The sequence below is a fragment of the Mus caroli genome, unplaced genomic scaffold, assembly GCF_978045245.1.
Source record: "Mus caroli unplaced genomic scaffold, Mus_caroli_1 scaffold_11, whole genome shotgun sequence".
Classification (NCBI taxonomy): Eukaryota; Metazoa; Chordata; class Mammalia; order Rodentia; family Muridae; genus Mus; species Mus caroli.
This window is the reverse complement of record NW_028227266.1, coordinates 109,990,264-110,013,069: the sequence shown is the minus strand read 5'-3', so window position 1 is coordinate 110,013,069 and position 22,806 is coordinate 109,990,264. Positions and strand designations below refer to the sequence as shown.

Sequence of the window (22,806 nt, the reverse complement as noted above, 5' to 3'; positions counted from 1 at the left end):
TGAGAAAGCCTTAAGAAGCAACTAGCAAGGAGGTAGGGGAAAGCAAGGATCAAAAGAGAAGCCCCTTCCATTACGGCAATAATGAAGGCAAAGCAGTGGGGAAAGTATTGGATAACGACAAGAATACAGACAGGCATCCACCCAAGCCATGGATCTTTGGAGATATCAAGTCTGTGGACTTTCTTGTCAGCCAAATCAATCCCTGGACATGTAATAGTTCATGTTACCATTATCATTTCAAGTCTTGTCAGGAGTTGGAGGAAGGAGCAGCACCAAGCAGGTATGATGGCTTAGTTTAGGCACACGGGAGCTGGCTAGGAATGAGATTTCCTGACCCCACTTAGTCCTTAGGTAGAAGGTTATGAAAATGAGGCCTGTGGCTCCCATACAAATCAGACCACAAAACTCCACCCACATTTCTCACTCTGTGCATTTATACAGAAGTGACTAAGGAACACATGAGAAAATATCAAGAACTGATTTAGGGAGCAAATGGATATATTTCTCTTCCAAATACTGACAGCCATTTGCCCAACAAATGTTACCAGAGAGCTTGAACATGAAAACCCCCACAACACCCGACAGAGGGTCAATGCCTGTCCTTCACAAATATCTTTCTACTGCTGGCCAAGGCCAACCCGTCTGGTTGTTATCAGCCAGCATTCTAGATGCCAATGCAGGAGATTGAGCTGGAGGCCAGGCTAGGTTACACAATAGGGAGAAAGTTATTTCAAATTTGAGGGAATTGTTTACAGGGGAAATAGCCTCATGGATGTTCACCACAGTGAAAAAATGGAAATAATCCTAAATGTTTCATAGTTCGTAACTTGTTACCCATGTTTAACAAGTTTCCATTTAATAAAGGAAAAATACAGGATACATGAGGTCATATGATCCCAAATTAAATTTTCAATGGCTAATGTGTTAAAAATATGACAAAATTACCATTTTGCCACACCACTGAGATTAAGTAGGACTTGAGTTTTCCTCGAGTTTTTCCCCTCAATTCTCAATACTTTACGATGTATGACCTTGATAATCACACCACAGATGTCACTAAATGGAGTGTGAGGATACAGCTGACCCAAGCACAAATGTTTCTTCAGTACGCTGACAGTCCCGTACAGCAGCAGTTGGGAATGCTCTCACAGAAGCCTACAGGGAGCTCTAGGTGCTTTGTGGGCAAATGCTGAAGACAGTCCTGCCCAAACCCTGATTATCTCCATGTATCACGTCAAAGGGAAAGAACCTGGAATAGTTTGTCCTGAGGCTACTACAGCAGAAGCTAGGACCTCAGACCAGTCTCAAAAGGTTTCTTACTAGGCAACTTCCTGAGTCTCTGCTCTAGGACGTCCAAGGCCAGGATAATAGATAGGATTCTTTGGCTCTTTATAAAATGATGATGACGACAAGAAATTGATAATACAAATATTTTGTTGGGCTGGAGAGATGGCTCAGGGTTAAGAGCCAGCATCCACACAGCAGCTCACAATTGTCTGAAACTCCAGTTTCAGCAGACCTAACACCACCTTCTGCCCTCTGCTGGCACTGCCCACACATTGTGTGCTGACATACATACAAGCAAAACACCCATACACGTAAAAATACATAAATCATTTTTGAACATTTTGTGAACTAGTTCTTTTAGACAAAAGCAATCATTTTGGTACTCTGAAATCTTGATTTGATCTTTTCCCTCTGTGTGCCTCACACAGTATTTGATTTTCTTAGTCTTTCTGTATCATCTGTCATAGAGTGGGTCCATGGGAAAGAACACAGGAATAGTTCTAAACTAGCCTACTGTGGCTGTCCATGCAGACTGGAAGTTCTATGATCCCTATCAAGCCAGGGTCTATTTAGACAGAACTTTATTATGGATCCCTGAATCAACAATAAAAACTGGATGACCTTACCTTCTCACCTTGTCCTATGCCTTAATAGTTTGGCTTTGTGACCAAAAATGAGTCTCTGGTCTCTGCCATGCAAGAAGCACAGGTATTAGCCTGTGTCACTTCAACCAGCCGGAAAATCTGGGAATTCAGGATGCCAAAGATTATTAAGCAGAACTCTGCTCTCAGAGTGGCTTGTCTTAAATAAGAGACAAGCCACTACCTATCAAGTCAGAGGGGTAGACATTCCTTCTCAATGGAAGCCTGGTTTTGTTAGCCAGCTGGGAGACAAAGCTCTGCTCAGGATCACTTGGTACCGCATATTTCCCTGTGTGGTCAGAGACTCTGCATTAACCTTTAAGCACCTGTGGCAACACAGTCCTGCCTACACTGTCCTAGTCTATCTCTGAGAGAAATTTCAGATGGCAGTTGCCACAACTTGTTTAGCCTCGAGAAGCCCTCCGGTCTCTCTGACCCAGCATTTCTCTAGTGTACAGACATCTAAGCAGACATACACCACACAGATAAAAGAAAAATAAACGTTTTTTAAAACGAATTTTTATCCACTGATGAGCAGATGAACAAATGTATGAGATATGTACAGTGTAATGTTAGCCTTTAAAAGGATGCCATTCTGATGTATGTATTCTCATGGATGAACCTTATGTGATGATATGAATCAGACACAAGGAGACATACAATGTATGATTTCACTTCTGTAGGTTACCATTGAAGTCAATTTCACGGACACAGAAAGCAAAATGAGGTTGCCTGGAATAAGGAAAAGGAAAAATGGAAAGTTGTGTTAGGGAAATGGAGGTTCAGATTTGCAAATGAAAACATTCCCTGGGTCAACTTGACAAGATGAGTGCAGTGAGATCAAGTCTCAAAATTAAAAGGTAAGATGGTAAATTTGGGGGGGAGGTAATGCATATGTGTGTGTATATGTGTGTATGTAGGTGTGGTATGTATGTGTGTGTATGTATATGTATACATGTGTATGTAGGTGTGGTGTAAATGTGTGTATATGTATGTATATGTATATGCGTGTATGTAGCTGTGGTGTGTGGGTTTGCTTCACAGTGCTCAAACTCAGGGTACTAAGCAAGCTAAACAAACACTCTAGCACTGAGCTTGCAGCTCCAGCCTTGGTATTTTGAGACAGGCTCTTGCTTTGTAACTTAGCTCCTTCAACTGTAGATCCTCCCAGCCTCCACCTTCTGAATGTAGATTATAGAATATGCCACTATACTCCATTTATTTTACATTCAATTTTTGGTTTTGGGGTTTTTTTTTTTTGCAAAAATATAGTAATAAAAACACATGTCCGGAGAAAATACTAGTACAGAGTAAAAGAATATTTTCTTGAAGTGTATTTCTATTTAAAAGGTATTTATTTCTTTTTGTACACTATGGTATATCAAGAAACCCAGAGGCTGACAGGATAGCAAGCCTCCCTCATCTCTGGTAGTGCTGAAGGACATGAACCTCAGGAAAGAGAGGGCAGAAAGGTACTAATTGTTTCTGAGCAATGGAATCCTGCCCCACTGACCAAGACAGCAGCTAAAACATACTAGGGCTTACAGTATCCAATATATACCTTCCTTGATCATTAAAATGAGCACATTATACAATAGGTGTATTTTTCACCAGATAATACACACCACCAGGAAATATGAGATACCTATTAAGTTTTTATAGGTTTTTTTTTGTATGTGTCTTTCAATAGATAAGTCTGACTTTGTGAGGGCCTTCCAGGAAGTATACTCACTGGGTCATGGGGGGGGGGGCATTAAATGCACTGTTTAGTTTTCATAAATACTGCCTGTTTTCCAAGTTGACTCAATCTATACTCAATAGGCAAATATTAGAAACATAAATTGCCAACAAAATTTTGATGCTAGGTATTATCAATCTTTAATTTATCCCAAGGTGGTAGCTTGTAGTGTTAAGCTGCATTTTCCTGATGCCTGATACTGTGAGTCTTTTCCTGAGTATGTTGGCCATATGAAGCTCCTCTTTTAAAGTTTATAACTGACCCAACCACTGGGCTATGTTGGGCGTTGTTGTTGTTATTGTTGGATTTTTTTTTTTTAGGTAAGAACATGCCTTTGTGTTGTTTTTAATAAGCAATTACTAGATGACAGTATATCTGCCCTGTGTTAGTTATTTTTGTCAGCAAACATTATCACTACTAAACAGAGAGAAGAGTGTAGTCTGCACAGGCACTTAACACCTGTCATTCACACCAGCCATTAGACAGCTCAGAAAATAAATTTTCTAAAGACACTTATTTCTAATAAATGCCTTGGGAGATCTCATTATATTCTGCTTTGTTAGATAACATGATGACAGCATATGATTTTAAAATTAAAACCTAAAAGTAGATTAAACTTTTATGGAATGTGAAACGTGAAAGCTGGTGCTCAATAACAATGTGTAGAATGTAGAAAGCTAACACTCCGTCCACTTGGCTGAAATGAGGTGTTCATGTACTCTTTAAAGTAGCTACTCCTGATTAGTGGAGCCCAATTTTGCTTCTGCTGTCTACTTCCATTGCCAAGCCCCTCTGCATTAAGTGAAGCTAGCTCCACTCTAATCGCCAAGGGTCTGAGGAGCAAATTGTATCTCCCTGCCAGAAACTGGTTCAGCACTGAGTATAGAGCCCTGACACCTAAAAGGCTGTTTTGAAGGACTCTGAGACAATGGGGATTTGTGGGGAAGAGGGGTAAGGTGTACACATGTTCATGTGCACAAGCATAGGTGTCTATTCATGTATGTATCAGAAGACAGTCTTGGGTGTTATTCCTCAGATTCTGTCCACTTTGTTTATTTTATTTTATTTTACTTTATTTTATTGAGACATGGTCTCTTATTGGCCTGCGTCTTACAACTTCAGCTAGCCTGGCTGGCCAGCAAGTCCCATGGATCCATCCATCTCGGCCTCCCTGAGACTAGGATCACAAACACCAGCACTGGGGCTGGATGTTTAGATGGGTTCTGGGGTGGGTCTGATGCTTGCAGTGCAAGCACTGCGCCTCGTAAGCCGTCTCCCCAGCCCTGAAGCTGGATCTTTTTAAAATGACTTTTCTAAGTTTCCAAAGAGGAGTTGTCTGCTACTTCAGATAATGTGGAAGTAAGGCTATAAGCCTAAATACTGAGTTAAATAGATGCATGGCCCCAAATGTGCTTCTGCACTGAAAAATATATACCTCAAAGGAAGAGAAGAGCCCAGAGAATGACAGGACTGTGGGCAGGAGGCATTGATCCGAGACTTGTAGACGTTCTGGACTTATATTTATGAATGTGCAGCATTAGGATGCATCTGGCTCCCAGAATACATGACGGTGTTTGAATCAGGAGGGGTAATTTTTTCTCTCATAATCAGAAGCAGGGCAGGAAGAGCACACCACCTTCTCTTTCTATGACATCATCCTAAACACACTGGCTTTGTGTATGCCATCACACTTGTCCTCTTGAGGATGAAGATGGCCGCTGAAACTCTAGGCATTTCCCTAAAGGCAGGAAGAAGGGGATGAGAAGAGCTACCTGGCTCTCTGTCACCGCTCAACATTTATAAATAAGTAAAAATTTCCCAAAGTCCCCCAAGGAGACTTCCTGTCTCTCACTGGTGAGAACTAGGAATCGCAGAGGGGAGGGGAGGGTCAGTACCATTCCGTGTCTGAATGGTAGCTTTTCAGAGAGGAGCTTGACAGGAGCTGTAAGTTTCCAACAGCAAAGTGTCTCCAAATGAGCCAGTGTCCTGATGGCCGAGCTATTTCTTAACGTTAACAGCAGAATTCCTCTGCTGACTACTGCCATTCTACCTAACTACTAGATACGATGCTGTCCTAAGAACAGCTTGTACAATATGGCACCACTAACCAGATATAGATACTGACAATATAATTCAAATTGGATAAACTACAATCAAAGCACCTATTCTTTTTTTTAAAGATGTATTTTTTTATATGAGTGTTTGCCTTCATGTATGTATGTGTCTGGTGCAGATTGTTCGCTGGCTTTGTGTATGTGCCTAGTGCCCGAGATCAGAAAAGAGTGTTGGATTCCCTGGAGCTGGAATTACAGATGTGAGCTGCCATGTGGGTGCTGGAATCCAACCCAGGTCCTCTGCCAGAGCAGCAAGCACTCTTGATGTCTGGGCCATCTCTCCAGCACAAAGCTCCCATTGTCCAGTCACTCTAACAACATCTCGGCTGGCTCAAGGCTGCATGGCTAGTGGCACTACTGCTTTAGAAGAGTGTTCTAACCTATTTCCATCAGAGCAAACAGTCCTACTGGGGAGTGCAGTGCTGGGTAGAGCTACCCCCCACCCATATGCAACATCAAAATACTGTTTACTTGGTGGAAAATCTAGTCTCTAAACCCCTGTACGGTCAATGTATGAAGAACACACAGGGCCGGATATTCCCGTGCTCTCTGAACTGTCATACTGCCACCATGAACATCATGCTTCTTTCTATCCCGATCACGCCTTAATGTAGATCAAGTAATACCCATGAGTGTAGGCTAAGTTCTCTTGAAACAACTTCCCGAACCATATTTTGGAATAAAATGTAGGGTGTCAAAAATTATGCTGAGAAACCTACCCACATCTCTGTATGTATACATATAGCATGCCCTCTTTGTACCCACATCTCTGTATGTATACATATAGCATGCCCTCTTTGTACCCACATCTCTATATGTATACATATAGCATGCCCTCTTTGTACCCACATCTCTATATGTATACATATAGCATGCCCTCTTTGCTCACAGAGCATTACAAGTAGAAATGTGTTTGTTACTCCACAGCTTCTCCAAACTACCAAGTTTCTTTCTTCCTAATTCCCTTTAAAAGATGAGCAACGACTGGCAAAACCAAAATGCAATTCAATAAAACCACCGCTGACACTGCAAAGCAAACATGAAGAAAATGTTCTCACATGATTTCATGAACCAGTTTGGGTGCTTGCTTGCCTGCTTGCTTGCTTGCTTGCCTGCTTGCTTGCTTGCTTGCAAGAGGGATGGGGAAAGGCCTAACATTGTATTGGTTTGTTTCAGACTTGGCTTGTCGCTATGCAGAATTTTCAATGCAGTCAGTTTTTAGCTGGTAATTTCCCCTGATGCTCAGATTGGGACATGACTCAACTCAGCCTGACTCACTCTTGTCCCTTGACTAAACAGTACTTCAAAATCCACTTTTTATTAAATTCCAGATAACAAATGGAACAGCTCACTGTGTGAGAAAAGCAGCAGCAGAAGCCCCAGGGAGGTGAATTCACTGGACGTCGCTGTGTGCCTTGGTGTTCACAAGCTGAAATTAACACAGGACTAAAATAACTTCTGTCTAGCCAACCTGAGGAGATGGGGTTTGAAAGAAAGAAAAACTAGAATAACAAAATACTGAATTTAGTAAAGATCCACATGTAATTCCTATAGGAGCTTTTAAAGAGAATGCTTTTGAAATATCCACGAACATCTGAGTTTGCAAGACTAACTTATAGAAAAAGTAAAATAAACTTTACTCACCTATCAATCTTGTCTTTTTAAAATACCCTGCATTTCTGTCTGGGGAAATTCATGATTATAAAATGACAGATTTTCCTTCATTAATGAACGTATTTTAACAAAATTTGATTTAGAATGGTAATTACATTTATTTATCTATGGTAGGAGCAGGGAGAGGGGAGTCCTGTGCCTCACACACACAGAGAGATCAGAGGACAATTTATGACTTGGTTCTCTCCTTCACTATGTGCTTCTAAGGGTCAAACTCAGGTCACCAAACTTAATACTGCCCTTACCTGCAGAGTCATCTTGTCAGCCCCAAATCTGACTTTTTTTCAACTTTTGCAAGACAAGATAGATAAATAAAGTAATAAAATGTCTCTCAGATTCATTAAGAGATAAATAAGCCAGAGCAACCAAGATATTTTTAATAGAAGAAATATTAAGGTAAAATATGTTTTAGCATTTTAAAATGTATTTATAGAAACTTGCCTACATTTTTTTGGAGTTGTCCTAACATGTAAAAGAGTAAGCATGTGAATTAAACATCGCAGAATATCCAGAAATAAATATATGACATTAAATAGCTCCCTGTAGATAAAGGTAGCTTTTAAATAAACTGAAAAGAAATGAATCATGACTTGGTAGAACCTAGGAAAGAAATTTCCCCTTCACACTGTGTGGTAAGGCAAATAATGGATGGTCCAAAAATATCCACACCTAATCCCCAGACTAACACTGTGAATATATCGTACAGCCAAAGAAACTTCATAGGTCTGTTTGTTTTATTTTCTTAAGAAAGGAATATTACAGTGTTGATGTGGATGGACCTTCTCTAGCCACAGGATCTGAAAAAGCAGATCTCCATAGCTACAGGAGTAGAGAAACCACGGGGCAGGAGAGAGACGGCAGCAAACTTCAAGCCTAAGAAGTCTGGCCCTGTTATGGCAGGCCTTGAAAGTGGAGAATCATGGGAAATAGGTTCCCAGGGGCAGGGGAGATGGTTCACTGGCTAAGAGTACTGTCTGCTCTTGCAAGAGAACCCAGATTCAGTTCCCAGAACCCACCTGGTACCTCACAACCATCTGTAACTCCAGATCCCAGGGAAACCTGATGCCCTGCTCTGGACTCCATGGCACTAGACATAGACATGCATACAGACCAGAAGTCATACACATATATATTTTTCAATTTTTTAAAATATAGTAAAGAAAGCACTTTCCAGATGAAAGAACATGGAAGCTTAGGTCTATGGACCATAAGGAACAAATAGATCCTGCCAACAAAGTGAGTTTAGAAAAAAAATTGAGTAAGCTTTCTAGTGGAAGGGGGTTAGTCACATAGGTATACATATTTTCTAAAGTTCATTCAATCAGTGCACTTCAGTTAGTACCCTTTGCTACATCAGTGGTGCCCTCTTTAGAGAAGCATTGAGAAGACGTAAATACACATTTTGAACTGTCTTCAATGTTCTAGGGAGAAATATGCTGTTAGCTAAGTGATGCATATATGCAGCTTTAATCTGGGACCTACCGCAATGCCCATCAAGGACTTTGTTTAAAATCTAAAGAGCAGGAGCCGGCAAACGCTACTTAAGGAGAAGGGGTTTCTTTTAGCTCACAGTTCATGTTACATAGTCTGTCATGACAGGAATGAAGGCAACAGGAACTGAACTCAGCTGGTCACATTGGTCATATGGCACCACAATGATGTGACAGAGGATATAACTGCACGCTGCTACCCAGTTCCGTTTCTCCATTTACACAGGCCATGATCTCACCCAGGGGGATGGTGCCACCCACAATGGACAAGTTTTCCAACCTCAATTTAAGCAACAAAGTAATCCCCCCCCCCAGGCACACCCAGAAGCCCATCTCCTATCTCTTAGATTCTGTCAAGTTGACAATTAACATTAGCCATCACACCCCTTCACAACAACATACTATGCAATATTTTTTTACAAAAGTGCTTTAGATGATGTCCATGTGCTGATATAGGATCATTTTCAAAATATATTTGAAGAGAGCAGGTGCAGAATACTTTGATCAGTATGCTCCCTTTACTGATAAATAAATAACATATTAATAAGTAGGCAAATGCTGAAAAAGAATATAAATATGCATTTGTTTATATATACATAAATTCTGGCTCGGTCATTAGAGTGCTTACAACACAGGCATGACAAATTAAGTTCCTATTCCAGGCACCTCCATAAAAGAGCTGGGCATAGCAGCACAGTATCTGTAATCCTAGCACAGGGGAGCTGGACACAGGCAGATCCTTGGAGCTCTCTGGCTAGAAGGTCAACTGCTCAGCTGTACACTGAGCAGCAGGTCCAATGACAGTGGTTAGAGAACACACCCACTGTCAACTCTGGCCTCGACATACACATGCACACGTGCACACACACACACACACATACACTTAGCACAAAGCTAACTAATTAATTAAAATATTTTTAAGATCTAGAAAGGACCATCAAAAGTAAAACTACTTAACCTTCCCGGAGAAAGGGAGGGGAGTAGAGGAAGAAGACGTATCTTCATAGCTTGTTTATATCTTACGAATCCCTGAATTACCAGAATTCAAAAAAGGTTTAATGCATCAAAAACAAGTTTTTTGAGAGGGGGACTCTAGCGGCACTAAAAGCAAAAACCATAAGGAAAGTGACAGACAGGACCATGGAAAGCCCAGCTCCTGCCCATCAAGGGACAATGGAGCAGCTACCAGCACTAAGGTCAGCAAGAGTATGGCCACCACACTCATCTACACTGATGGCGAGATAAAATCTGTCACAAACATTTGATGTTCAATCTTGGAACACAGCTTTCAGTTGTTGGGAAATTGTTCTTCAAATATGCTTTGTTCATTGTACGATACTCTGTAAAAGCCATTCAAATGCAAAAGTTCTACAGAGAAAATTATGTAAAGTGTGGTGCATCTTAGAGCAGAACAATACTGCTATTTAAAAATAAGAGGTGCATCTATATAAAGTGTAAAAGCTGTCAAAATATGCCACTAAAGTGAATAAAGCAAACTAGAAGGCAATTTGTAGAGCAACTTGGAGAACAAGTGAGAGAGCTTAGGAAGGGTGCGTGCGCGTGTGTGTGTGTGTGTGTGTGTGTGTGTGTGTGTGTGTCCATACATACATTTAAGAAATAATAAAATGGAGCTGCAGAGCCTGGACTATGGTTAAAAGTCCGTCCTGCTCTTTCAGAGGACCTGCGTTCACTTCTGAGTACCCACATGGGGATGCTCACAACTGCCTGGAACTCCAGCTCCAGGGGCTCTGACACACTCTCCTGACTTACATAGGCACTGCACTAATGTACACGTAGCCACACACAGACATACACATATATACATAGTCTAAAGTAAAGTAAAGAAATAAGTCAAAGTAGTGGTCTTCATGGAGGAGGAGGTCTAGCCATGGGGAGCATGTTCTGAATTACAAGAGACTACGCTTCTGTTTAGTCCCTCAATTTGTGGTAACTCATCATTGCTGCTTTAGGAAGTGAATGTGCCAAATATATCACTAAATATATATCACTAAATATATCACTGAGTCACAGAAATGGCTTAGTACATGATGGCTGGACTCCAGTTTCTGCAGCCCACACAGCCTCTGCATGCACCTCAGTCTGGCATTTGTTCTGCTCACTAGTTTTATGAGAGTATCCAGGGCAGCTCCATGACACCAGAAGTGTGCTGCATATGTCTCACCTGACAGTCCCGTACTAAGCCCTTCTCAGCCATTTCCAGGGGAATATGACTGAAAAAAATCAATAAAGGAGTCGTACAGTCATTCCAGTTTGAGAGATCAGGAAACAGGCTCATACAGGAAGAAATCCTCCTTGAAAGGCACAAGCTCAAATCTAAAGCCAAAATCTGTGCTCACGATCCCATGGTGTACACAGGGTGACAGTGACTAGAAAAACATAATGAACTTCAAAGTTAAATGCTGATCCTCAAAAAACCAATCCAATAAAACACAAAAGTGTGCATCCATACCTATTTAAGACACACAGAAAGTTCAGCCAGGCTACAAGATGTGTTCATCCACACACCCAGAGACACACATTGCTGGTTTCCAGAGCCCATAGTTTACACACAGCCTGGCATAAGATAAACTATTATTGTTGATGTTTTAGTGTAAACCCTTACATTGACCAATACTCTTAATAACTATCTGGTCCTTTGATCTAGAATCTTCCTTCCTTCCTTTCTCATCCTACCTGCTTGAATTTCTCTTCCTCTATCCAGATACAGCTCAAAACTGACTTCTCACTTTTCTCCCTAGGAGGACTGAGGAGCTATCATCTGAGTGCTTGCTCACACCTCCACTCACCTGTCTTCACAGGTGTGCCCAGTGTGAAGTATGTACTCTCATCAGCAGCAAAGCTTCTCAGTGAGAGCCTTATTAGCCCAAACCAGAGCCATCAAGTATCTCTGAGGACCAGACCCGACTTAAAACAAAAAGTCAAACAGAAGTTTAAAGCAAGTAAAAAGGAATATATTGGAGAGAAAGTCCAGGAGCCACAGTTAGTACCAGGTTAGTGTGTGCAGGGTTAAACAGACTCTGGAAATTAGCAGTTAAGTATGCCCTTCCCCTCTGGCAGGGGTGGTGCTGATGGACAGAGGAGCTGTCCAAGGTTGGCCAAGTGGCAGGCTCACTTCACAGTCTATAATACTATGTTTGCACTATACTCTATGGGAAAGAATCCACTTGTAGCCCAGCATGCATACTAATGCTATGTATACATGTATTAGCCATACATGCTAATGGTTTGTTCCGAAGTAACTTTCACTCTAGATGTAATCCATGCAAATCCTCCCCCTGCTACACAGAGAGAATAATGCAGGAACATAAAATCTCAGAAACATGGCCAGAGACCTGATCCGAGGAGTAAGACTAACTTTGGAATGGTTGGAAGCCTGTTTTCTTTCCCTCAATAATCTGCTGGCTAAAGATGAGGTGGTAGACAAACCTTTGGGACAGTAATCCACTGTCTTCTCAGACTACTGGCTCTTTAAATAAAGTGCAGTATATGATCACTTCCTGGGGCCAGTGAGATGGCTCAGTGGGTAAACATACTTGACGCCAAGCCTGGCACCTGCGTTTGATCCCCAAGCCCCAGCCACATGGTGGAAAGAGAGAACCAACTCTAGAAGGCTATCCTCTGCCCTCAGCACACAAGCCACAGTTTTTGCTTATGTGCTGCACAGGCCACTTACAAAGGAGAGGGCCCTGGAAGCACCTTTGCACATGAAGGAGGAGCTCATCACTGATTAGACACAAGCTGCTGAACAGGATTATCACAAGGAGTCAAGACAGCCAGGTGATGCTCCCAGTTTGCTGTGTTGTGTGTGCACCCTTGGCCTTGTTTTCTCCCAGCTATCCTCCCTGTTTCTCAGGCTAGAAATCTGTCCACTTTTAGTGCTGCCATCAAGGATGAGAAGACCCAATGCTGAGTCTACATAAATGGTACTTGACTTTCAAAAGCTGAAGCTGCTAAACTCGGATTTGCCTTGAGCACAAAAGATGCACGGCTCCACCAGCTCACCAGGTGCATGGAGTTTAGCTAAGTAGGAAAGGATGGAGCTCACAGGTAAAGGTCATTTACCCTTCCAGGTTTTTAACGAAAGAAGGAAACAAGGTCATATTCATTTTATGTGCTTTGAAATCAAGAAAAATATCTGGTCAAGGAAGATAGTCAGTGCCATTCCCATAAAGAGAATACCATTCTTGGTTTCCGTGTAACAGAAGCACCAGCTGGCTTGTCTAGCTCAGTGCCCCCTTATATTCAACAGTTTCCCCAGCTTTGCCTCCACTGTTGATCTCTGGTTGTAACTTAAGTATTTTCTTTGCTAAGAATGCATGTGCGTGTGTGTGTGCGCGCGTGTGAGATCACCACTCTTGCATGTGGTGTTTTCTATAGTACTCTGCATTCTTAAGGAAGCCTGCGGGAAAGCTGGTCTTTCTGAGGCTAAGGAGCTGACTTTCAGCTTCACTTCCCCATCTGGAAAAGCAAAGGGGATCTGGTTCCCTACTCTTATTAAAAACAATGGCCAGTAAAAAAATTCTTAATTTAAACATATATAGTATAAAAGTGCATATACACACATAAACTATAAAAATAATTTTTATATATGCTATAGTTCATTATACAGCATTATAATATAGTTCATAATATAGCATTGTGTTAGAAAATTATATTCACATGTATATGCTTCAAAACTATCAAATAATTACTGAGAAAAGAGGAGAAAAAATAAGAAGCCAACTTTCAAGCCCCACTTCAGCTCTTGAGTGCTCTCAGAATCTCTCTACTGCCCTCAGAGAGAACACCGCAGGCTCTGTTTTCGCAGCTAAGGTGAATTTCATCCCAACAAACAAAGATAAAACAACAAGAGGGCACAGAAATGGGTCTTTGATAGCAAGCACAGGAAAAAAGAACTAACCAGCAAAGAGAAGCTAAGAATTCCACAGCAGCAAGACCTGTCTGTTGTAGGTCAGGAAGTTAAGAGAACAGGTGTCTGGTTCCAGATGCACCCATAACCATGTGGTGATGCTTGCCTCATGAGATGACTGTGGTCCTAAGAGTGAAGGTGACCAGCTTTTTAAAAATTCAAATGTAAGCATCACTGTAAACAGAAAATGACTATAATGAAGCCCTTGATTCCATGCATACAACTTGGTGGATGTGGCTCTGTGCAGAGGCCTTTCATTGTTGTTTTGTTTTGTTTTGTTTTCTTAAAAGGAAGACTTAGAATCCCTTAGGCCTGTGGTAGTGAAATCCTATTCTGAGTGGGCATGTCACATACATTCACTCCATCTTCTAGAGGATTTAAAGACCTGCAAAAGATACTTAGACTCGAGAACCCAACCTGGATACCTGAGGGTAAGATGAGAGATTAGGACTGACTCACGTGACATGTACATGAGAAGTCCAGTTAACAAAGAACATGCCCTACTCCAAAGACAGAGTAGAAAGGCAGGAGACATCACCGAGATGGAGATATGACATCTGAGAAGGGTGGGTAAGCTGAGGGGAACACAGCAGAAAGAGGCAAGCCTCACAGGGCTCCAGCAGTATAGTACCCTCCAGAAAACAGACAGCAAAGGACAGGCCCAGTTCATATGTGACAAAATCAGTAACAAGGAAGAGAAAACAGCAAGCATGGGAAGCCCAGCAATAAAATTGAGATTTAAAAAAATATAGAAATGTCAAAAATGTGGGGCTGGAGATTGCTCAGTGGTTAAGAGCATCCGCTGTTCTTGCCGAGGGCCCAGGTTCTATTCCCAGCATCGATATGGTGGCTCACAGCTAACTGTAACTCCAGTTCAAGGGGAGCTGATGAACCTTCGTGGGCACCAGGCACATGCATGATGCACATGCATACATGCAGACAAAATACTTGTACACATAAAATTAAATAAAACTAAATCTTTAACAAAGGATATGTTAGAAATGAAATTCCAGCCAAGTAAAAAGAGTCACCAAGAGACTAAAGTAAGCAGATGGAAGAATATCAGAAATTGAAGACAAAGTCTAGATAATGCAGTGTTCAGACAGAGAAAAAATATATATAACCATAACCACAATGTTCAAGAACTCACAGAACATTCAATGTACTAAGTAAATAGAGGCAATGAATAAGCTAGTGTGAATATTCTGATGTCAAATAAAGTAGACTGCAAGCCAAAATCAGTCTAAGAGATAAAGAAGGCCATAGCATAAAGAGGAAACAATCCATCAAGATGACAGAACAATGTATACATAGCAAGCCCCAAATATTGGGACTTCCAATTCATAAGACAAATACTAACAGATATAAAAAAATAAGAGCTCAAATTAATAAAATTAGAGTTTAAAGAGGATATATTATAGTGGATACCAATGAAATCCAAAGGATCATTAGGGAATGCTTTAAACTTTTCAGCTCCGAAAGACTTGAAAATCTATACAAAATAAATTCCTGGGGACAGAAAGATTACTTACCAAGACAAAATGAAGGAGATATAAGCAATTGTAAAAAGATCTATAGTGTTCACTGAGATTCAAACAGCAATTAATTAAGAGTCTGTCAACAAAGAAAAATCCAAGACTGGACATATTTACTACTGAATTTTCCCAAATGTTTAAAGGACTAATATACCACCTGGGTGGTGGTGGCTCACAACTTTGATCTCATCACTTGGGAGGCAGAGGCAGGTGGATCCCTGTGAGTTTGAGGCCAGTCTGGTTCTAGGACAGCCAGTACTATACAGAGAAGCCAAGTCTCAAAAAAAAAAAAAATGGGCAGTAGGGGTAGCTAACACACCAATGCTCCTCAAACTGCTCCCTAAAATTGTGTAGGGAAGCAACACTCCCAAACTCATTCTATGAAACTGGTATTACTCTGATTCCAAAAGTAGATAAAGACCCAAAGAAAACTAGGTACAAATTTCCCTGACATAGATTCATACTTTCTCAATAAAACATTTGCAAACTGAACCAATAATTTAGGACAATAACCAAGCCGGGCGGTGGTGGCATATGCCTTTAATCCCATCACTTGGGAGGCAGAGGCAGGTGAATTTCTGAGTTCAAGGCCAGCCTGGTCTATAGTGTGAATTCCAGGACAGCCAGGGCTACACAGAGAAACCCTCTCTCAAAAAACCAAAAAAAAAAAAAAAAGAAGATAACCAAGTTGGTTTCACCCCAGAAATGCAAGGACAGTTCAACATACCCAACAGAAGATGCTGGAGAGATGGCTCAGTGGTTAAAAGCACTGCGTGCTCTTTCAGAGATCCTGAATTCAATTCCCAGCAACCACACATGGTGGCTCACAACCATCTGTAATGGGATCCGATTTTCTCTTCTGGTGTGTCTGAAGACAGTGACAGAGTGCTCACATACATTAAATAAATCTTTAAAAAAAAAAAAAAAGCACACAAACTTAACACTGGAAATCCTATGATTGCCTCAACCAATGCTGAAAACAGTTTAGATAAAATTCAATGTCCATTTTGGTTTTTAAAAAGCCCTAAAGAGTAAGAATGGACATTGCATATCATAAAAGCTATTATAATATTATTCTAAGTGGGGGGAAATTGAGAATAATTTCTCTAAAATCTGGAATAATAGGTTGTCCATTCTGTCTGCTTGCATTCAATATAGTATCCAAAGCCTTAACTAGAGTGATAAGGAGAGAGAGAGAGAGAGAGATCACAAATGGGGGAAAAAAGAATCATAATATCCTGTTTGTAAGCAACATCATCTTATACTTTTAAAAACTATGCCTGAAAACACATACCTGATAAATATTCTCAGCAATGTAGGATACAAAAATCAACATACAAACGTAGTAGCTTTTCTACATAACAATAGTGAACTTGCAAAGAAAGAAACCGGGTTGGGGGATGGAGGTAAATCCATCCACAATGCTTCAAAACTATAAAATAAAACACTTAAGAATAAACTTAACCAAGGAGGTAAAAGACCTCTTATAATGAAAACTTCAAAACTCTGAAGAAAATACTAGAAGATGGAGAGGCCTCCCATGACCATAGATGGAAGGAACAGTGAATAATACTGAAAACAACTCACAGGTTCCGTGCAATCCTAATCAAAGTCCCAACATACTTCACAGAAAAAAATCCACCACAGGTTTATATGGAAGCACAAAAGACCCTGAATAGCCAGAGCAACTGTTAGCAGAATGAACAGTGGCATAATATCATCACAATACCTGGACCTAAAATATATTACAGAGCCATTGTAACAAAACAATATGGTACTGGCCCAGAGACAGACACACAGACCAACTGATTAGCCAGGGCCCTCATCAACCACCATACACAGCTGTAGGAACCTAGTTCCTGGAAAACATGTCAGAATGTACTTTGGGAACAAAAGTTGCACAAATGATACTGGGGAAACTGTATATTCACATGTAGATCCATGAAACTAGATCTCCTTCTCTTAGTCTGAAAAAGAAAAAAAAAAATCAATTCAAAATAGATACGTCACAGGTTAACATAAGCCCCGACCCTCTGAAAGGCAAGGACTCTCTGAAAAGGGCTCCAACATCTAAGGATATACTTGCACTCACTGACAACTAGGATTGCATGAAATTGAAAAGCATCTGCACAGCAAAGGAATCAATGAGCAGAGGGAAAAGGCAGCCTACGGAATGGGAGACAACATTCATGAACTTCACAGTTATGATGAGAAATTGACATCTAGAAATCAGTAAATAACTCCCAAATTAAAAACTTAGTCATTTTCATTTTATGTGTATGAGTGTTTTGTCTACATATATATGAATTGGACTGCATGTGTGATCAGTGCCCAAGAAGGCCAGGAGAGGGCGCCAGAAGCCCAGAAAGTGGAATTAGGGACATTGTGAGCCACCAGGTGAGTCTGGGGAACCACCCCAGGTCCTCTGCTAGAGCAGGAAGCAGGAGTAACCACTAGGTCACCTCTCTAGCTCCCAAAACTCCAGAGTTACAAATGGCCGATAAATGTGTTTAATGCGTTCAACATTCTTAGACAACAGGAAAATGCAAATTAAAACTACATTGATATCCCATTTCCCTCCGGCCAGAATGTGTATCTTCAGGAAAATACTTGACAAGAACTGGAAAGGTTATGGGTGGGGTTAGAGGGACCCTTAATGTGCTGGCAGTGCCCCTGTAAACTGGTGGTGCAGCCATTGCAGCAATCAGTGCAGACGTCTCTCAAAAAGACTAGAGGGAGAATTACCTCATGAACCAGGTACTCGATGGCACCGACCTGAAGGAGCCAAAGCCAAAGAACCAGAGACTCGCACATTCATATTCATTGCTGCAGTATTCAGTGTTCAAGATGTAGAATCAGCCTCCACACTCATCAAGAGAGGAAGATAAAGAAAATGTGGCATATATACACAATTACTCATGCATAAAGAATCAAACTGCATGATTTGAATGTAGAACTTGGGAATCATCAAGTAAAATAAAATTAGCCAGACTCAGAAAGGCAAATCTTGTTTCCTCTCACATGTACAATCTAAAATTTCCCTCTCTCCTCTCTCCTCTCTCTCCCTCCCTCTCTCTCTCTCTCTCTCTCTCTCTCTCTCTCTCTCTCTCTCACACACACACACACACACACACACACACACACACACACACGGGGGGGGGGGGGCGGAGAAGGGAGGGAGAAGAGAGCGAGCGAGCGGGCATTTTGGTGAGAGGGAGGGGGAGGTATGAGCAAAACACAATGACGTATTTGTATGAAACACTCTTAAGCCCACCGTGTACACTAAAATTTCATGAAATACTGAAATGAACTATTTTCTCATATGTAGAATCTAGATTTCTGTACCTATGAATGATGTGAAGCACGGGGGACAGTTTGAAGGGAGCAGAGACAACCAAGGGGGAGGCAAGTACGTGCAAAGTACAGTAATAGTCATGTCATCATGAAACCCTTTATTTTGTACAGATTTTCTTTAAAAAAATTTTTTTAAGATACAAAAAAATGGGGGGGGGGCGGAATTCGCCCTGCAATCCTACAAAACAGCCCCGGTAGAAAAACAGTTTTAAATATTCCTGCTCCCTCTACAAGAAGGTACTTTCTAGAAAGCACCAAAGAGGTTGTCGATACCAGCAGTGTAATAGCCTTTCCTCAAAATCAAAAAGGTGTCTTGCACGGGAAAAGCTGAACACTGGGTAGCTGGGGATAAATCCGGGTGTAAGGAACCGCAGAGCCTCTGGGTTTCCACTCTTCCTCTCTGGCTAAAGATGCAGTGATTGCGACAGTGCTAACTGAGCTGAAGCGGGTCCCCAGGCTGCAGAGCTCACGGACTCCCTCGTCCTCCTTTCTAAATTTTTCTTTCTTTTTTTCAAGTTGCACATCTCCCTAAGAACTATCTCCAGGCAGCCTGTCTCTTGCCTGCCTCGGTGAAACGCCCCCAGCAGAGAGCAGAGTCCCCCCAGCAGGGCCCGCGAGTCCTCTGCGGCGAGTTACAAGTGCGCAGAGCCCGCCAGGGCAAGAGTGCAGGGGTTGGGGGCCGAGGACGAACCGGGCTGAGCCAGGCCGAGCAGCAGGCTGAGCCCGCGCTCCTGTGCAAACCGCCCCGCGACTCCGGTCGGCGGCGGAGGGTGGGCCGCGGAGACCGCAGGGATGGAGGACCGAGGCCTCCCCCTCCAGGGGGCAGCCCGCGCCCCGCGCTCCCCGCCGAGCCCGCGCCGCCATCCCCGCGCGGCTCCGCACACCTCGAGCCAAGCTGTGCCGCGAGGCGCGTTCGCCGCGGTGTGGCCCGGAGGCCCCTCCTGGGGGTGGGGGTGGGGGTCCCCGCAGGGAAAGCTCCGCCGGGCACCGCTGCCCGCCCGGGCCGTGTCGCCCCGCGCGCCTTCCCGCGCCAGGCCGCGGTCGGGGGAGGGAGGAGGGAGGAGGGAGGAGGGCAGACGACCCCGCGGGGCCTCGGGGACTCGGGGCCCGCAAAGCCCCAGACGCCCCCCCCCACCCCCGCCAGCTACGCACCTTGCCGCGCGCGGGTCCCACATGGCCGGGACTCGCCGCCGCCGCCTCGGGATGCGCGCAGGTGACACCGAGGCCCCGCGTTCCGAGGCCGGGGCCAGGCGGAAGGCTGCTTCCCGCGGTTCGTGCGGGACCGGCTGCGGGAGCGCCGCGCAGGCCGAGTCCGTGCTCCCACGCGGCTGCGGGGGCCCGAGAGCCGTCACGTATCGCCGCGCGGCGGGAGACGAAGGTGTCGCCTTTGCTCCGAGGAGAGTGTCGCGTCCCGCAGCGCCGCGCGGGAGAGGCCCGCGGCGTGGCGGCCCGGCCTCCGGAGCCGAAAGCTTCGCGCCGGGCGCGCGGGACCGCGGCGTGGGGCCCCGTCTCGAGCTGCGTCTCCTCGGAGGCCAGCGGCGGCCCGCGGTCGTGGAAGCCATGGCTCGGCGAACTCGCGGCGGCGCGCTCCCCTCGGGTCGTCCCCTCAGACGCCGACGTCGCACACTCACCGCGCGCCCGACGCGCCGTCCCCGGAGGTCGGGAGCAGACCGGGCAGCGAAGCTCCGAGCAGCGCGACGCTCGTCGCCTCCGTCATTTGCCGAGTTCCTGTCACGCGGGCGGGAACCGTCCAGGCGCCTGGCAGGAGGACCGCGAAGTCGTGAGGGTGAGGCGAGGTGGCTCCGAAGCTCTGCGGAGCCGGGACGCGCGCTCGCCCCCCGCCGGGTGGTCCTCGCGACTGAGGGGACAGGAGTCACGTTCCCACCCTCCAGGGGCCCCGGACCCAATCAGAGGGCGCGGCCGCTGGCACGCTGCCTCCTGGTGGCTCATGGGCCTCCTGGGCCAGCGCCCAGGGCGCGTCGAACAGCGGAAGACAGGAGCTGGCCGGGGGAGGCGGAGGGACGAGGTCAGGAACACCGCGCTCCTTCCCAGCTCCTCCAGGGGAGTCGGAACCAGTCAGCCCTGACCAGCAGCCTCCTTCTGGCCTTCTCTCAATTCGACCTCCACGCCACCACACACGCACTCACGCACACACACACATGTGAGGCGCCATTCCCCCTCAAAGCCCTTGGGTGGCACCCCACTGCCTAGGGCTGAGCCTTTAGGCTCCTCAGTGTTAGCCTAGGGTCCCGGGCACAGTGCTCGCACAAACGCTTGAACTCCAGTCATACCCCTATCCCGGTGGGATTTTTAAAATGCTGGTGGCTGCCTTTGCTGCTGATTTCTTATGGCGTTTATCTCCAGAGTGCAATTTTTAAAGCTTCCCAAGACATTGCATCATAAAGTAGAATTTGAAAGGCGTGCTGTCCTCAGGCATTGCTAGACCTTTCATTTTAAAGAGATTTTATAAAACCTTCCCAGCTCTAACATGTTTGGTACACCACCAGCAACAGCACCACCACCACCACCACCACCACCACCACCACAGCCTCATCATTTCCACTTCCAAAAGGCCTAGTGGGTTTCCTACGTCAGAGTAAGGCTAATGGGTTTCTTACGTCAGAATAAGGCAAGAGGATGTGGAGGCAGTACAAGAATAAAATGTGCATCTGTGCTTTTCCGTCCATTTCCATAGCATTGCCCTCTAATGTGGGCTATACTCTTCAAAATCATCACAAAAGTAGATCTTGCTTTTCAAAATCACTTCAACTTTTATCAAAATGAGGTGTTGGTACTGTTTAAAAAAAAAAAAAGCAGCAATCCCCTGCTGCCCTCCTATCTTAACACCCTTTGAGTCTTTCCATGCTTATTTAATTGCTGTGTTCATGTCTGTAAATGTGTTTGGTTGCTACTTGGGATACTTCTTCCCAGTTTCATACACTGTCCCTATCTGGTAAATGCTTTGAGACTGCTTACCAAAAGACCTTTATATTTGGTAGTCTAGTTTGTCTGGGTATAAAATTCAGGCTCAGAAATCATTCACTCCAGTGACTTGTAGCTTTGAGAATTGTTGAAACTGCTAGAAACATTCTGTTACTGACCTCTTTTATTGTTTGTTTTCCTTTATTCTGGAAACCTAAAGAAATTTCCTTTTCTCTTGATGTTTTGAAGCTGCACAGTGCTTGGCAGAGATGCTGGCCCAGTTGTCCAGTCCAGTCCACTGGCTGCTGGGTGTATTATTTCATTCTTAGCTGTCAAGTTCCCCAATTAACTTGTTGCTTATTTCTTCTCCATTTTCAGTATTTTTTTCTTCTTGGCTAGCCCTATCATTCAGATGTTGGACTTCCAGAATTGCCACTGTGACATAGTTCCTTAATTTCCAAATCATCATTGTCCTGGCTGACATTTTTGGTTTTTTTCTTCTCTTGTCTGTCTGTCTGTGTGAGGCGGGGTCTCACTATGTAGCCTAGGCCAGCATGTATGTGTGTGTGTGTGTGTGTGTGTGTGTGTGTGTGTGTGTGTGTGTGTGTGTGTGTGATTATATCAGGCTGACCTTGAACTCATAGAATTCTGCCTGTCTCTACTCAAGTTTATAAGCAGTGTCCTCAACTTGCTTTTCCAATTCATCTTTCTTCTATCAGACTTTTACTTTTCCAAGAACTCTTTATACAGTGAGCATTACTGTGCTGGCATTCCATTTTCTTCTTATGATTGCATAGCTTTCCTTACCTCCCTTTAGAAATAGCTATTCAGCCAGGTGTGGTGGCGCATGCCTTTAATCCCAGTACCTGGGAGGCAGAGGCAGGCGGATTTCTGAATTTGAGGCCAGCTTGGTCTACAGAGTGAGTTCCAGGACAGCAAAAAAACCAAACAAACAAAAAAGAAACAGCTGTCCGTCCTTTCTCCTCCAGTGTACTCTGTTCTCAGGATCTTCTTTATACTTGAGTGCTTTGTTTCATTATGCTTCCTATGGTCTCTCTACCCGTGTCTGTTGCCCAGGAGGACGACTAGGGAGCAGATGTCCATCAATAGAGAACACAGTG

At 43.8% G+C, this 22,806-nt stretch overlaps 1 protein-coding gene across 2 annotated transcripts in view; it reads right to left on the bottom strand.

Annotated features, from left to right (window-relative positions):
* The window catches only part of Trank1 (tetratricopeptide repeat and ankyrin repeat containing 1), an 83,479-nt gene extending 62,763 nt beyond the window's left edge, over positions 1 to 20,716 (bottom strand). For both annotated transcript variants that reach the window (XM_029481802.2, XM_021172715.3), the window contains exon 1: positions 19,916 to 20,716. In XM_029481802.2, coding sequence (XP_029337662.1) covers positions 19,916 to 20,325 — 410 coding nt within the window. In that variant the 5' untranslated portion in view covers positions 20,326 to 20,716. The remainder of the gene's footprint in view (positions 1 to 19,915) is intronic.
* Positions 20,717 to 22,806: the final 2,090 nt, after the last annotated feature.